Source organism: Euphorbia lathyris, chromosome 4, assembly GCF_963576675.1.
Source record: "Euphorbia lathyris chromosome 4, ddEupLath1.1, whole genome shotgun sequence".
In the NCBI taxonomy this organism is placed as follows: domain Eukaryota; kingdom Viridiplantae; phylum Streptophyta; class Magnoliopsida; order Malpighiales; family Euphorbiaceae; genus Euphorbia; species Euphorbia lathyris.
This window is the reverse complement of record NC_088913.1, coordinates 79,751,469-79,768,666: the sequence shown is the minus strand read 5'-3', so window position 1 is coordinate 79,768,666 and position 17,198 is coordinate 79,751,469. Positions and strand designations below refer to the sequence as shown.

General features: G+C 30.6%; 1 protein-coding gene across 1 annotated transcript; it reads right to left on the bottom strand.

Moving 5' to 3' along the window:
• Nucleotides 1–1,701: 1,701 nt before the first annotated feature.
• On the bottom strand, nt 1,702–7,032 carry LOC136227645 (GDSL esterase/lipase CPRD49). The gene is made up of 6 exons (XM_066016362.1): nt 6,589–7,032; nt 6,336–6,413; nt 4,444–4,584; nt 3,959–4,035; nt 3,724–3,873; nt 1,702–2,077 (listed from the first exon to the last, which is right to left on the bottom strand). The coding sequence occupies exons 1-6, from the start codon at nt 6,697–6,699 to the stop codon at nt 1,864–1,866; spliced, it is 771 nt and encodes a 256-aa protein (XP_065872434.1). The 5' UTR covers nt 6,700–7,032; the 3' UTR covers nt 1,702–1,863.
• Between the last annotated feature and the right edge of the window lie 10,166 nt (nt 7,033–17,198).

Genomic DNA, 17,198 nt, shown 5'->3' with positions numbered 1-17,198 from the left:
AGACAGTATATTTTTTATTTTTTTTATTTTTTTCACATCCCAACAAATATTTGTGATTTGTTACTGATAAAATGACACACGTATGAAGTGTAGATAACAACATTCATGACCGAGAGGACAGTTTGATGAATTATTTCTTAAATTGACCCAATTTATTAACGTTAGGAGTAAAATTGATCTTAAATTCCAACGTTAGGGATAAAATTGCACCATTTTAGACGTTAGGGGTAAAATTACTCCTGGCCCAAAACGTTAGAGGTATTTTTGCACCTTAACCCTTTTTTAAAAAAATGATAACATTTTTACAGTTTTAATGCGTTGGAGGCTAAATTATTTTAACTCAACCCTTATGGGCTGGACTTTGAAAATTTACCGTCAACCGCACAGTTAATTTTGATTTTTTTTTTACATTTTCAAATTTTTTTTACTGATATGTTTGAACCTCGAGTCATCCAGGGTCCTGGTTCCGCCACTGCCAATCACCCTCCAATAGTATTAATATTTTGGGCAAAAGTAGCAGCACTAAACCCTATAAGCTTCTTAGTCCAACCATTTATCATCACCTTATCAGTTACCATCAAGGGTTGACCCTCTTAGTCCAACCATTTATCATCACCTTATCAGTTACCATCTAGGGTTGACCCACTCCTTTTTTTTTCTTTTTATCTAAATGGTATATGTACATGTACACTTTTTTTTTTTTTTGATAAAAATATGTACATGTACACTTTAAAGATACTTTTATTTGAATTTATGCTATTATCAATCAAATTTTACTGGAACAAATGAAATTGTGAATACATGAGAACATGGAAATTCAAATTTGATCCACACAATTTTTACATGACAATATTAGATTATTAACGCGAAATTAACAATCCGGCAGAAACACGATGGTATAGATTAAATGCGAATAATGAGAATTTTGATCTTAAACCACACAAAGAGTTTCTTTTCTAGCTAAACTAGAAGGAGCTAATCTCAAGTTTCACGGACTAAATCCGTAAGAATAATGAAATTCTCAATGTTGAAAGTATGAAACCTTAACAAACTTCACAAGGAAGATAATAGTTTTTTATTTGATAAAAGTTAAAGAATTACAAAGAAAGAGATGAATATATATATATATAGCATCTCATGCCCTAATTGGCAAGTTGCAATCAAGGATAAATTTATAAAATTAAAGGTAAAAACTCGAAGGAGTAAAACAGGGTTGGACTAAAGTATTCTCCACAGCAAACAAGAAACAGTGTCATGCAGACAGCTTGTTAGAATTGTCCCATTGGATAGCAAGTAAGGCACATCGCTGTACGGAGCATATCATTCTGGACTCCTTAATGAGTAAGTAACCCGAATGGTCTGATGAACAGAAAGAGGCTTCCTCATAGATGACCGAAACAATTCATCTAAAGAAGAACCGAACTAACCCTGTTGAGTTGTTACTTCATCGTTCAGACTTGAGGATTTCGAAAGGATGTCCTCATCACACGAATAAAGGTCCGTGCAATTCAATTGTTATTAGTTATTTACCATTGTTCGTAGATATTACCCGAAATTAAAAAAAAAAAAAAAAAAAAACCCAAACAGACTAAATCAGATTTTATCTAAACAATTTTTACATGTTTTCCTCACTGAAACTACCATACAAGGATTAAAAACATAAAATGCAATTAATATTAAATATTTCTACACAATAAGCAATAGCACTAATTAATCATATATAAAATATTATGAATGCTTTACAAGATTTCATTGCCCTAAATATTATTAAACTTGCATTTTCTTTTCTGTACTCTGAACTTTCCTAATTAATGCAGGATTAAAGTGGAATTAACATAGGTATAAAAGCTTCAATTGGAGAACCTAATCCCATTGGAATTCCCTGTAAAATGTCCATTCAGATGGATTTAGTGTTTTCTTCCCATCTGCAGCCACAAGATCATACTGCGAATCCTCCGAAAATTCAGTCAGCATCGATTTCCAGTGTAGAGAAGGATTCCATTCAGCTTCCCTCAGCACTTTCAGTATCTCTTCTGCAACTATTTTGCTCCCTTCTGCAGCTAAATGAACTCCATCCCTGAAAAAAGCGGACCAACTTCGAGATTTTAATTCTACACAACCAACTACAGTAAAACCTCTATATAGGAATACTCTATATAAGAATAACCTCCAATTTGTTATAAAAAATTTCGGTCCCAACTTGGGCCGGTTATAAATAAGAATAACCTCCCAAATGTTAATTGTTATACATAATCCAAGTCCCACCTTTAGAAACTATACCTCTATATAGGAATAATTATGTAAATAATGTATATATGTATTAAGGATTTAAACAAAATTTATTAAAAAATTTAAAAATTATTGAGATTAAATATGAGTTGGCACACAAATTCCAACTTTAACTATAAATTCTTACCATTTTCCCATAAAACTCTTTTCTTTATGTATTGGAAACTAAACTCAAAACTCTTCCAATTCTTTAGGTATTGGAAATAAAACTCGTAGACTTGATATGCTAAACATTAATTTGTTTTATTAATCTATTCTATTGTACATTGTGTATATAAACCAATTTCAAGCGACCCCATTTCATATTCCTTTAATAATCAACCATGCCTCCAAAAGATTAGAGAGTTCTTATTGTTGTTAAATTTATAAACTTTAAGTGTTGATTTTTTTTTTTTGGTACCAAACTATATACAAGAATAACCTCCCAATTGTTATACAAATTGTCCGGTCCCAAACGTATTCCTATATAGAGGTTTTACTGTATATGTATATGTATGACGGAGCTAGAACAGAACACTCGGAAGGTCAATCAAACGAAAATGTTTTAAAAATTGCAAGTTTTTTTGAGACTAAGCATCAGGAAGGGTATTTCCATCACAGATTCCTCACTGGTACTAAATCCGTTACACGGATATTACTGATGGAAATTATACATTTAGAGACCGGCAATTTTCATCGGTGATTCTAATATTTTCTTAATATTTTCTTAGTTTCTTCACTGAATCAGGGGTCAATGTACCCTCCGTGACCCCTATCACTCCTCCCCTGCATACATACAAGGAAGACAACTCGATAGAGAAGAACAGCAACGTACATTAAGTATCTAACTACATTTTGTTTCGAAATATATACTCGAAATACTATGCATATAATATGCATTGATGGGAAAATTTTACTCAGATTGTGTCTAGAGGAATTTGATGTTTGCAACACATCCATGAACAAGAGTTCAATAAAATGGCAGTGGAGGAGAAAGAGGAGAGTAATCTAAAAATAACTAATTAAGGTATATATATTACCACTAACATTTTTGGGGAAACCGGATTAACGTTTAACATTTCATTTTTCATGTCATACCCTTTTGTTTTTTCCAGCTCAGTTTTTCCCTTAATCCGGAAAATACGATAGAAATTACCAAAGAACCGAAGCCCTTCACTAATTCCAATGTAATCGCTGGAAAAATGATGAAATTGAGCTAAAACACGGGTTCTGAACTTCTCACTAGTTTCTATATCAACTTAAACCTCACAAATTCTGATTCATGCAAGAGATATCAACATGGTAACAACATAATAAATGTTTAGCTCGGAAAAAGCAGGTATAGTCCAGGCCCAGCGTAGAATTTCTCATTGCCCGGTAATAGAAAAACATTTTTCACTTCTGGATATCATGCTTGAACGAACAACTTATTCAAGAAATGGATAAAAGACTTACGTGAAGCAAGCAGTTTCCCAATCGCTTCTTTTTTGGAGTGCACGGAAAAGATCAACAACCTTCACACCCAATTCTTGGCATAGTTTAATACAAGCTTCTGAATACTTTTGGCACAACTCATTTGTTCGCACCAGCTCACTAAGAATTGCACTGATTTATAAGAAGTAAACATTCAGAAATGTGAACTTTGCAACGGGCAGTAGTTAATGCAAGACCTGGAAATATATAAGAGCACCTTTTGTTTAATCGAATCTTCTTCTCATCGACTGGTGGGCAGCTTAGGACAATGATTCGGGTTTTCTTTGAAAGGCTCTGATTTAAAAGTCATGTCCGAAAAAACATAAAACGAAATCCTTCTTAGTGAAATTCATATAAGGTCAAATGAGAGAGCACAGATGGAACAAATAACACAGAGTCCCTTTTTTTTTTTGGTGAAAAAAACAAATATATAGGAAATTAATAAAAAAGGAAACCTGTGGTATTTACACTTAATAGAGCTATAATTTCATTTTACTTGAGGTAAGTTTATGTAAATCACTCCATTGAAATAGACACAAGCAAATAATGAAAATTTCATCAGGGAAATCAGTTTCGCATATTTCACCAGGCAACATTTGCATCAAAAATTGGAATGAAGAAGCTTTGCAAGAAAAACTAATATATCCTTAGCATTTCTCTCTCAAAGCAGTTTCATTGTATTATTTAAAATTAAGAAAGTACCTTAACATGTGTCACAATCTTTCTCATGTTCTCGATATACTCCGGAAGCGGAACATGAGGACCTAATCCGGATGAGTGAGGTCCCATTGAATCATTACCACCAAAATACACTATGACTAAGTCTGGTTGTGTGGTAGCATCCTATCCCACCAAAAAAAAAAAAAACAGAACTCTTAACATAAAATTAATGAAAATGAAAACAATAATCTTCGAAGAAATTCAACGGCCAACGGCTCTGCAACTTTGTGTCCAGGAAAAGTGGAAAACCAGCAAAGAAACTAAAACAAGCAAACATGTGACTCAATTTTCTTGATATTACAGAGTTTTCTCCAATCTTAGAACTGTTCCTTAGGATTTTCCAATTCGAAATGAATTTTGAGTGGATGCTAGAACTTGTGAAGGATTTGTGAAGCTAACTTTTTCAGATTTGGAAAGAATTAAAGACATGATAACCCTCAAAGAGCAAACAAAACGAAAAGCCTCAGCTCTAGGATCATGAATGTACTTTTGGTTTACTTTTCATCATCAAATTTAATTTGTATTCGAGCCGAGAAGTAACCACAAAAAGGGTACAACTTTCCTGCAACTGTTTCTGCCATGAATATAATTCACAAGTTCTAGAACCCCATATGAAGAATCAATACATAATATCACTTCTTGACCGTTTGAATACTTGTTCTATGACATTTCACTTCTCTATAGTCCCAACAATGCAAAAATAAAACATGCCTTTGGCTCTGCTTTATTCCACTTTCACATGTAATCAAGAACAAAAAATTTCACGTTCTAGACAGACATATAACAGAACACACAGGTAAAAAATGGAGACAATGAAACCTGTGAAGTCTTTTTAACTTTCCTAGATGATAGAGCTTTCAAAAGGGAAAACTTAAACAATGATTAACATGAGTACAAGAAAGTAACCAAATTAAACCACCAATAGTTATTAAAGGCGCAAGGCTCAAGCACACGCCTAAGAGACACAAGGCGCAGTAAAGAAAAATCATATGTAACAACTATTAACATTCCTAAATTGCAACAAATAGTCAAATACTAAATTTTATCCTATTATCCATCATCTTAATCATAAAATGCATGAAATAAATTCCAAATTAACTACTAAGTCTTCCATAATCATAACTCATAATAAACATTCTAAATCATAATTCATAATAAACATTGTAAATCTAAAGACTAAAGCTCAAGCACACGCCTAAGAGACACAAGGCGCAGTAAAGAAAAATCATGTGTAACAACTATTAACATTCCTAAATTGCAACAAATAGTCAAATACTAAATTTTATCCTATTATCCATCATCTTAATCATAAAATGCATGAAATAAATTCCAAATTAACTACTAAGTCTTCCATAATCATAACTCATAATAAACATTCTAAATCATAATTCATAATAAACATTGTAAATCTAAAGACTAAAGTTCAACCAAATCCTAGGTTAATCAACTAATAGTCTAATAACTACTTTTCACAAACACCAAAGTCTCCATTTGCCATATTTTTAAACTCTTCAAAATGGAGCAGCGTTTTTGTGTTGTTCGTTGCTTCATTCCTATAGTTCTAAACTTTTCTTTCCTTTTTCATTTATTTCTTTTTATTCTAATTTAATTTCAGCCATAGATCATATAGATAGAAAAAGATTGAGATTAAAACATCCTACTTTTAATTTGGAACCCTGAAAAACAGTGTAGCTTCTAATTTGCACCTAGGTGTGCCTCCATCAAGAGGCTACACTAAAAATGGCACACTCAGTAGCGCGCCGCAAGAACAGAGCCCACATGCCTCGAGCCTAGGGCCTTTTGAGCCTGAGGCGTGAAAGCAACCAAATTAAAAAACCTAAAGTAAATTGCATTTATTAACAGAACTCAAATACCTTAGGGAAAATCTGATCCAGAACTTGAACAGCACGCCTTGAATTCCAACCATAATAGCCTCTCAGTAATATATCTGCCTGAGATCAATAACAACCCAAAATAACATTACAATATGAACAAACACAAGATCAATATTGTAAAATGTATCAGTAATAAAAGAAAAAAGAAAAAAGATCTCTATCACCATAAAACATTAAAACCTAAAAATTGAATAAAAGCGTGACAAAGACATGAAAAAATCTAGATGAATACTTTGCGAGCATAGATATCAGAGAGAATTGAACCCCAACCGCCATGGCTGAAGCTGAGTTGGACAATGGAGGATCCAAAGAGAACAAACTGTGGCCTGGAAGGTCCCACCATTTTCGAAGACGAATCTTTCTTTGATTTTGATTTTTCCCTTTGCGCCTCTTTCACACCTACAAAATCAATCTCTGCGTATGAACCGAGGCAATCGCTTTTACTGCCCCAACTTCCAACCACCTGCAACCGCAACCTGATTGATTGATTCGCCCCCTCCCTCTTATATAGGAGCGGATTTGTTGGAGTGAAGCTCAAAAATGGAAAGTTTCAATTTACATAAATGCTTATTTATTGCAATTGCACCATCCATGGCTAACTTCATACACAAAAATGGAGGAATACTTCCTTCAACACAAAAGAAATGAACACTCTACTTTTTTCAAAATTTAATATTATAGGGCCCAAATCAATCTTCTTTCCAAAATAAACAAATAAAATTCCATCCAAATAATTAAACAAATAAAATAATACTACCTCTATTATTAATTGTGATATTTAAAAAGATTTTTGTTTTTTTGTCGGACAGAGACTCATCAAACATCTTTTAGATGGACCGTCTCCTAATTAAAGTTTTTTTTTCAGACCCTAAAAATAGTTTTTTCCTGCTTTCCCAACTAAAGACAACGTTTGGTAAATGGAAAACTGATTCTTTAAGAAGTGAGAAAACTACTTTGAGCAAAAGTTATCGTTTGTAACTTTTGAGAGACTTAAATGTACTGTACGAGATAAAAATAGTAATAATTTTTAGTATAACCTAATATATATTTTTATTTTATATTTATTAAATATTTATCGGTTTTTTCTCACAACACTTTCCTCCACAACAGATTTTATTAAACAATACCAAAGTAGCTCTAACATGTTTACATAAATAGCTAGTCAAATCAGTTAGTCAAATCATCTAAAAGAAACAATAATCTGCTGACAGTTTTTAAATGGATCCTTAATTAAAGCTTTTTCTAGATTCTAAAAGAAGTTCTTCCAATTTTTCCAATTAAAAACGGGGTTTGATAAGCTAAGAAAACTGCTTTAAGTAAAAGTTTCAGTTTGTAACTTTTAAGAAAATTAATTGTTGCGCTTTACCATGAAAGATGATATTAAATATTTTTAGACAATACTTCAAAAAAAAAAAATATTCTTGGACAAAAATACCAATAACTTTTAAAATAATATAATATGTATTTTTAATTTTAATTTCTTAATTTTTATTATATATTTACCAAATTCTTCAATATAAACCATCAAACTATTGACCTAAAGATCATTGGTTTTCTAAAGATGGTGACCTCATCCCTCCTTTTGCAATATAAAAACACTCATTTATTGATAAAATAATAAGATTTGTATTTGTAATTTGTTAAAAAAAACATGTTACTTGTTTTCTTAAAGGACGTGTTACTTATTTAATAAAATATTGATTCACTAAATTTGTATGTTACATAAAAATCATGATTAGATATCAAATTATAATTAAATTATATTAAAAGTAATTATAAATATGTTGTTATTTTTTTATATCACAAATAAAATATAGTTTTATATATAATTTAAAAAATTTAGATGTTAATTTATAAATCATAAATTTTAAAAAATATATTTTATATCTCTAATTTATAAATTTTAATTTTTAAAATATATTAAAATTAATAATTTACTTTTAACATAGTAACTGTAAATAATTTTTAAAAAATAAATTTGTATATAAATTTCTCTAGATAATTATCACCTCCATTTCTTCCTCTTTCAGTATAAAATTAAATTAATTATTTTAGAAATAAGGCTTCCATGTTATTTAGAGCGGTGAAGGTTTGAGTGATCTTTAGTAATTAGCAAAATCAAATAATTTTCATATTAGATTTTAAAATTGAATGATCATAATATTAATAAAGACAAAATTAAAAATATCTCGCGTTTAACAAGTTGGTAGTCATCGAAATAAATGAATACTCTAAGTTGGAACTGCCAAAAAATGGGTGATCTTCAGCTTATTCGTATACTAGTAGATCTTCAGCTTATAAAGAAAATTCATAAATGTTGTGTTCGATTTGTCAAGATATCTACGAATCTAATAGCTCATACTTTAGTTAGAGCGGCTGATTCTATGTCGGATTACATAGATTGAATTGCTTTACCCCTTCCTTTCTTGTATCAATTTTGTGAATTGATCAATAAATTTTTTCTTTTCTTTAAAAAAAATGGTAAAAAAATAAATAATCCTTACATTTACAACCAATAGCAAATTTACCCTTAACGTCTAAATTTGTGTAATTTTATCCTCAACATTGGAAGTCAAAAGCAATTTTGTCTCTAACGTTGACAAATTGGTAAATTTAAAAAATAATTTATCAAACTATCTTCTCGGTCATGAATCTTGCCATCTACGCTTCACATATGCATCTTTTTATCACCCGTTAGTAACATATCACAAACATATGATTAGACGTGATTTTTTTTATACATAAAAATTTAAAAATATACTCTCTTTTGTACGAGTTGGACAAAAAAAATTAAATACTTCACCGAATTTATACAAATTAATCTTCAATTCTATTATTAAATCATAAAAAATATTATTTTTTTTAGAACCGCCTCATATACAATTGATGCATAATAAGGAGTAAAATATGTGTTTTATAACAATTTCTGAAATCGACCCACTTGTCAATGTTAGGGGTAAAATTGCTCTTGGTTTGCTAGCGTTAGTAGTAATATTGCATCATTTTAGACATTAGTGGTAAAATTGTTTACGGCTATAAACGTTAAGGGTATTTTTTGCACATTTTCTCATTATCTTACCACAAAATTTAGTATGTACTTCGCTCAAAACTTCAACTCACTCTCAACTTTCAAAAGTTTAAAATAGCCCTTATTTTTATTCCGTTACATTCAATAACCTCCTATGTTTGTCCAATGACATTCAATAATCTCATTCTTGACCAAATGTATTCAGTAACCCCAAAATTTTAACTGCCTCGTAAACTTTCAAAAGTTTTTTATTATTTGTCTACTTGGTATTTTTTATATATGACGAGCACTTTGACACGTGACAAAGTATGTCTTATATTTTTTTTGCATCCAACAAATTATATTGAGAAATAGGAGATTATAGAATATAATTAAACAATAATAAGAGGTTATTTAGAAATTTTAAAAGTTGATAGAGACAGTTAAAATTTTGTTACAACATATATATTAGTCCTAAAATTGACATTGTGCCATAACAAATCTGTTTGGCAATGACAAATAAGGACATAAAATCTGTATTTTGGTTTAAACAGTAGTAATTATGGGTAAAAATATCATTCAAAAGAGATAGAGCAATATGGATTAAATGGACCATTGGTCATTGAACTTACATGGTTATCTCAAAATGGTCACTCAACTTCAATTTGTCTCAATAAAATCACTCAATTAGGTCACTATGACGATCTCAGTGATTCAGAATGATGACATAAGTGATACGTTAATATGAGACAACTCATATTTCTAACCGAAATGACACATGACATCCACATATGTGCCACCTGACTATCACGTGTCGATTATTTTTATAAAAAAAACTCAAATTTAAGTTTTTTCATAAAAATACCCGACATGTGGCTGTCACATTTCGCTTCAGTCAGATATTTGAGTTAACTCATGTTGACGTGTCAACCATGTCATTATTTCGATGCGTTTTAACCATTAAAATCGACGGATTGACCTAATTGAAACAAAACTCAAAGCTGAGTGATTTTATCGAGACAAATTAAAATTGAGTAACTATTTTGAGACAACCATGTAAGTTCAATGACAAATGATGCATTTAACCCGAAGCAATATGCTAATTGAAAAAACTCATAAAACCAGATCTTTTAAAATTATCTTTTTAGACTCAATAAACTCTTTCAAACCTCTCTTCACCAAATACAACTATTAGAGAGTGGACTATTCAAAATCTCTAAAATAACTCCAATCTCTAATTTTACTTTTTTTTTTTTTTAAATAACCTCTAATTTTACCTTAAAAAACTTTTTATCGGACCAAAATGTATTGGACGTTTTTCTATATAAATCATATTTGAGTTAAACTAGTACTATTTAAGGTCGGCTTTAAAAGGTGTGTTAAAGCTGTGTAGAAAGTACAGCGGTACAAAGTCACTAAATAAATAGTGGAGACACAACAACAAAGAATAAATGATTCATCTTTATTATTTATTTCAAAATATTAATTATAAGAGTGACTTTTTTTAGGATAAGGACGATATTTCATTTTAACGTGTGAAATAATGTTTTCAAGTAAGATCAATTTTAATCGGATTATTAAAAATCTGGAAAAACTGATTTAACTGTTATTTAATTATCACATTGGATCTTTCAAATAATTTTATCGATAAGTTGAAATGGTTTTGTATATTTTTGGTTGTTTTTCTGAAACTATATTAATAACATAAAAAAAATTTAGACAGCTTGACAAAAAAAAAAATTGTAATTAACTTATACTTAGTATATTAGTTTTTAGCATTTTAGCCGATTTTTTATAATTTTGTTAGTAATATACTAATAACTTAGATATGATTGATATTTGGAAGTTCTGAAGTGACAGTTATAGTCTATTTGGCTACTTGTTGTTTGCTGGTTGTCTAAAAAAGTTGTTTTTCTAAAAAGTATGGATTCTTTGGTTTTGTAAAAAAAACTACTTTTCAGCTGTAAAAGGCAAACAAGAAGTATCTAACCAAACACCAAAAACTCTGGCTTTTAAAATGAAGAGGCAAACATGAGCTGAAAAGTAGGTAAACAAACACCCCATTAAATGCCAGTCAAAAACAATTTTTTCTAATTTTCGATAACATAAGGTTTAAATTAATCTTGTTTGGAAACGTTATGGCAAAATTTGCAGGATTTTATATGTTAAGCCTAAATTTGCGCTTCCCTTAAGATGTTAGGGTTAAATTTAATCTTATCCCGTAACTTGATAAGATTAAATTTAACCCTAACATCTTAAAGGAAGTGCAGATTTAGCTCTAACGTATGAAATGATGCAAATTTAACCATAATATTTCTAAAGTAAGATCAATTTTAGTCATGCTCTATCGAAAATTTAAAAAGACTTGGTTGCTTGTTATTTAACTGTCACATCGGACCTTCCAAACAAGTTTGTCGATAAATTGAAGCAGTTTCTTACATTTTTATTGCTTTTTTGTAACTATATTAATAACACAAAAAATATTTTAGACATTTTATCATAGCCTTGCTCGAGCAGTGAATTCCGAGTCTGTTCGTATGGAGTGGTTTGAGAACCCCCCATTTCTTGTTACTATTCTTCCGGCTGAATTCAGCTAATAAAGTTTACTTTTGTTTAAAAAAAAAAAATTAGACATTTTAACGAAAAAAATTGTGATTAATTTATATGTAGCAGATTTAGTTTTTAGTATTTAAACCGATTTTTTTTGTAATTTTATTAGTAATTTACTAAATATTTTAGATATGATTAATATTTAAAAGATTTGAAGTGACGGTTAAATACTAAATTTACAATATTTCATACGTTAAGGTTTAAAATATGTTAAATCGTCGTTTAAAAAATAAAAATAAAAACTATTTTTATTTAATTTTTTATAATATTGATTTTTTTTGTTTTATTAATTGATAACTTTTTACAAAAAAAAAAAAGTGTACACGGCACTACAGTATTTAATAGTTTTTTTTTTTGGCCTAATACACAAATAACCTTCTGAACTTGTCCAAATGTTGCCCCTTCCAACTTTCAATTGTAACAACTTACCCCTCAAACTTGTCCAATTGTAATAACTTACCCCTTAAACTTGTCCAATTGTAAAACATAACCCCAAATTGTTGATATGGGCTGCAATTGAAGAAACACGTGAAATACAAAATCTGCAACGCCTGTGAAGTATGATAATCATATCTTTGGCGTGATACGAATCTGGGAAAACTTTTTTACGGTTGCTTCAAATACGGGGTAAAAAAATTCCCAATTTGGAGTTATGTTTTACAATTGGACAAGTTTAAGAGGTAAGTTGTTATAATTGAAAATTGAGGGGAGAAGTTGCAATATTTGGACAAGTTCAGGAGGTTATTAGTGTATTAGGCTTTTTTTTTTTTTTTTTTGAAGGGGTATTTAATAGTTGAATAAATGAAGGAAAAATATGTTAGCAGCAGTCACCAACCTTGTAAGGATTTGTAATAAATGTGAAAATTAATAAAAGAGATGAAAGTGAGGCCTCATATAAATGTTTACATCGTCCCTTTCCTTAAAATATTATTTAGGGTAAAGTTAAAAAAAAATTGCTTCTAGTTTGTCTGTTTGTAAAATAAAATATTTAAAATTAGTTCTGACAACAATAAGAATATTTTTTAATTTTTTAAAATTACATTTTATATATTAACAAAATATAGACCTATAATCAAATTTCAACGGTGTAAAATGAATTTAAATATTAATTTAGTTTATAAACTGTTAAATTAGTAAAAAACGTAAAATGTCCATCATATGATTTGTTAGTTCGATTTAGGGAGTTGTACTTTAGAGGGTTGTGTTTAGTCGATATGCAGGAACAATTTTTTAAGATACAAATATCGTTGGTTGTAATCATTGTTTTGTAAACAAAAGTATACCACGTACTTTTATTTGCAAACTTTTAAACCACATGCTTCTGTTTGCAAATTGGTAAACTATAAGTATTGGTAAACTATGGTAAAATCTAGGGTTAAGTCATCATTTGTCCCATGAATTTGTTTGAAAAGCTTATTGGACCCCTGAACTTTTAAAGTATCTCGATAACCTCCTCAATTTGCATAAAATGTTCAGTTAGCACATTGAACTTGCGTAAAATGTAATCAATTAATCAGTCGGTTGCAAAAAAGTAAGTTGTATGCGGAAGATTTGTTGCACGCACCTTAAAATGTTATTACATAATTCATATAATATATTAAAAAACAAGTTCTTACTTGCTCAACAATAACACTTATTTTCTCTAATATTAAAACTGCATACCCTTACCTTGGTCGTTTTACTTTTTTTAAAGACACGTGCAATACATCTTCCATATTTAACTTACGTTTTTGCAACTGAGTGATTAATTGATTACATTTTACATAAGTTCAGGGGCTAACTAAAGATTTTATACAAGTTGAGTAAGCTATCGAGACACTTTGAAAGTTTAAGGGGTCAATCAACATTTTTGAACAAATTCAAGAGGCAAATGATGTATTAAGCCTAAAATCTATATTAGACTTCATTTTTGGAAAAGTGTGGATTTACTCTAAATATACAAAATTATTATGCATTTTTACTTCTAACATTATCAAACAAGATTAATTTTATCTCTATCTAATAAAAAAATTCGAACAACCTAATTTCACAGTTTATCGAATGAGACCTTTCAAACAAATTTATGGATAAAGTGAAACGGTTTTGTGTATTTTAACAAATTGTTTATATTTAAAGGTTAATTAAAAAAACCATGTGGTTACGCTGTTTTGCAGATAGAGTATTGCGATTTTTTTTTTGTCAAAATGAGGACTGCTTGTTGACATTTGCAAATCAAAGATTTTTAGGTTGACCTTGCTAAATTTGACTGTTAACGATTTCAAAATGAAAACTCTCAAGAATTAAAGTTGTTTAGTATCGGATTTACTGTGGAATCATTTTTTTTTTTCAAAAACATCATTTTGGAGCTTCCCTCTTTAAGTATTAACTTTCTCTTTCCGCAACAAACAACACATAATTGACCCCAAAACTAAAAAATTGAAGAATTAAAGTTGCTTAAAATATCATTAAATTCTTGAAAATGTTCATTTTGAGGTCGTTAACAATCAAATTTGGCAATATCAACCCAAAAGTTATCGATTTGTAAATGTTGATAAACACAGTTCTCGTTTTATTTAAATATATATATATTATAGTCTTTCATCTACAAAACAGTGTAACCACATAAATTTCTTTTGGAATTAACCCTTGTTTTAATAATATAATAATTATTTTAGTCAATTTTTTGTGATGAAATTTTATCTGGATGCGTTAAATATTGACATTTTTATTGTACGTGTAATGGAATAAATATTTTAGATATAATTAATGTTTGAAATGTTCGATGTGATAATCAAATAAAAGTTTTATTTACACCATGTTTGGTAAAAAGTTTTTTGGAGTAAAATTAGAGGTTTGAGCCACTTTAGAAGTTTTGACGAGTCAAACTTCTAATAGTGGTGTTTGGTGAAAAGAGATTTGAAAGAACTTATTGGATCTAAAAAACTAATTTTGAAAAAGCTAATTTTATGAGCCTTTTCAATTAGCTTATTGTTCCATCTCTTTTTATGGACGTTTTTATCCCTAATTAATACTATTTAATTCCAAATAAATGTTTTACCACATCCTTATTGGTTATTTTACACAAACAACTATTATCAATCAGCTAAATTTTACCAAACAAATTTACATAATCTGCCAAGTTAAATCTGCTAACCAAAAAGGTAATCAGTTAACAGCTAATATAATCAGCTATCAGTTAACGGCTAATTGATAAACATGACCTTAATTTTTTATATATATTTTTTTTATGTACTTACTTTATAGATGAGAAGTAAATATGCATTTTCCTAAAAGAATGGAAAAGGCAATTATTTCTTTAATTATTACTATGTGTTTTTTTTTTCTATCAGATTTGTTTGGGTATTTAAAAGGTGTCATCTCATGTATTGTTTTCAATCTTATCAATACAACTCAAGTATTCAAAAAATCATACTGTACTACCAATTTTCATTTACTACATCTACTCACATGTGAAACTCTTTTCTTTCTGAAAACCATGTGAAAGCTTTTTTGTCTTCCAAATTGCAATTCTTAATGTGACATATTATTACTAGCCATTTATCATGTCATGATAGAATATTGGAAATGATAAACTCCATAAAAAGAGAAAATGAATTTGAATAAGAACTTCATGTGGGAAATGAGATCTACCAACCTAACTCTGATATTTAAATTAGCATAGTTTTTAAAAAAGAAGATAATAGAACAGTAGAATTCTATAGTTTAGAAATATGATACCTTAGATGTACAACTTCATTTTCTATTTATATAGAGGGGGCACGTGTAGGATGTTATTGGAAATATACCGCCTGGTGGGACCGCCTCAATTTAACGTGTGCTAACTACAAGCGTACAAATTGGAATGACACCTCTTGGGGATTAGTGTGCCTATTACATTGATCCACGTGTCTAAGATATTACTTATGCATTATTGTTCTTAGTGGAGACGTGTGATTGATCCATGTGGTACATTCGGTTAATTGTCTATTGTCACAGGCCTCCCCCTTCGGTTTACTAAAGCTCTTTAGGGTATCGGTTATGTGTTCTCCTTGTCACGATGAACCTTCTACCTAGTTCTTCTCGCGAAGCGGCAAGTAGCAATCCAACCCGAAGGGACCTCTAAAAAGAAAGCACGCGCCCCTCCGAAAAAAGGGGAACACTGTCAGTATAATACGAAAATTCTTCATATAAGGTAAATTAGTAGCTGACCCGTGATGATAAAGGATGATTTTCATTAATCAACCCTGGCACGAAACCCATTCTCAAATGTCAGCTTGGATCATCGTGATAAAGCTATAAAGTTACAAAAGCTTTGGCAATTCCCTCGCCGGGGAAGTAAGGTTTGCATCATCAACCAAGGGTAGAAGAGCTTAGTTAGAAAGCCAACACCTTGCGCCCCCACTACTTTCCGCTAACATTCCGTGTCTCTCTTCCCCTTTCGGCTGCTAGTTTCGTCCACGAGTCATGTTTAGTAGCTAAAGGTTTCATGGCATTGATGAGGGGATCTATTAACCAATGCAAGTGGTAGGGCTTTTGTAGAACGATAGGTTACCATCTTCCTTCTTTTGTTTGTCTTTCTGGGGGTTCTACTACTGGGGAGTGTTGTTTGTTTCAAATACTTTAACTTAAGCAGAAGCCAGCATCTCCACAAGAACCGGAACTTCACCGAAAGCGAGGGGCGAAGGTCAATCTTGAACAGGAACCAGAACCGAAAAGGAAAGGGGAGAGCGAGTCAGCTCGATTTGATACTGTTCATCCATCGGGTCGATCTCTTCTATTGAACTTACCCGCTTAGTGTGATCCTCCGTGAAAGATTAAGAAAGTAGTTCAAAGGCAGGAAATTGTCAGTGAGGAAGGGCTCTTTCATTCAGTTAAGGGTTGAAGGTATGGTTCTGGAGCCTTTGGATCGTAGGGACTAAAGTACCTCAGTCTGTTGTAACAGGTGTTTAAGTATTAGGGACAAGTGTAAAGAAACGATGTGTTTTCCATGTGCATGATGTTTTCCACTTTAATGTGTTCAAACGTAGGATGTCATGAGAAGATGAAGAGGTTCTAGAGCGGCACGTGATAAAGTGACACTTTCTTTCAAATTATCTCGAGTTTACTGTGAATGGACATAACATGTCATGTAGCTTACCAGTGCTTTGAAGCTATTAGAGGTGGAAGCTTTTTTTAATGTAATAGGGCTTTTAAGTGGGGTTTCTCAACCGTCATGTTTGAGTAATGATGTCATCTAGCTGGTAGTT

What these genes read in the sequence shown, in the direction of transcription:
- LOC136227645 (XM_066016362.1), bottom strand. Translation starts at nt 6,699, where the DNA reads ATGGTGGGACCTTCCAGGCCACAGTTTGTTCTCTTTGGATCCTCCATT. An exon ending in CTGATATCTATGCTCGCAAA is followed by an intron (nt 6,414 to 6,588) that starts GTATTCATCTAG and finishes TATTGATCTCAG; the next exon opens with GCAGATATATTACTGAGAGG. An exon ending in AGATTGTGACACATGTTAAG is followed by an intron (nt 4,036 to 4,443) that starts GTACTTTCTTAA and finishes CTTTTAAATCAG; the next exon opens with AGCCTTTCAAAGAAAACCCG.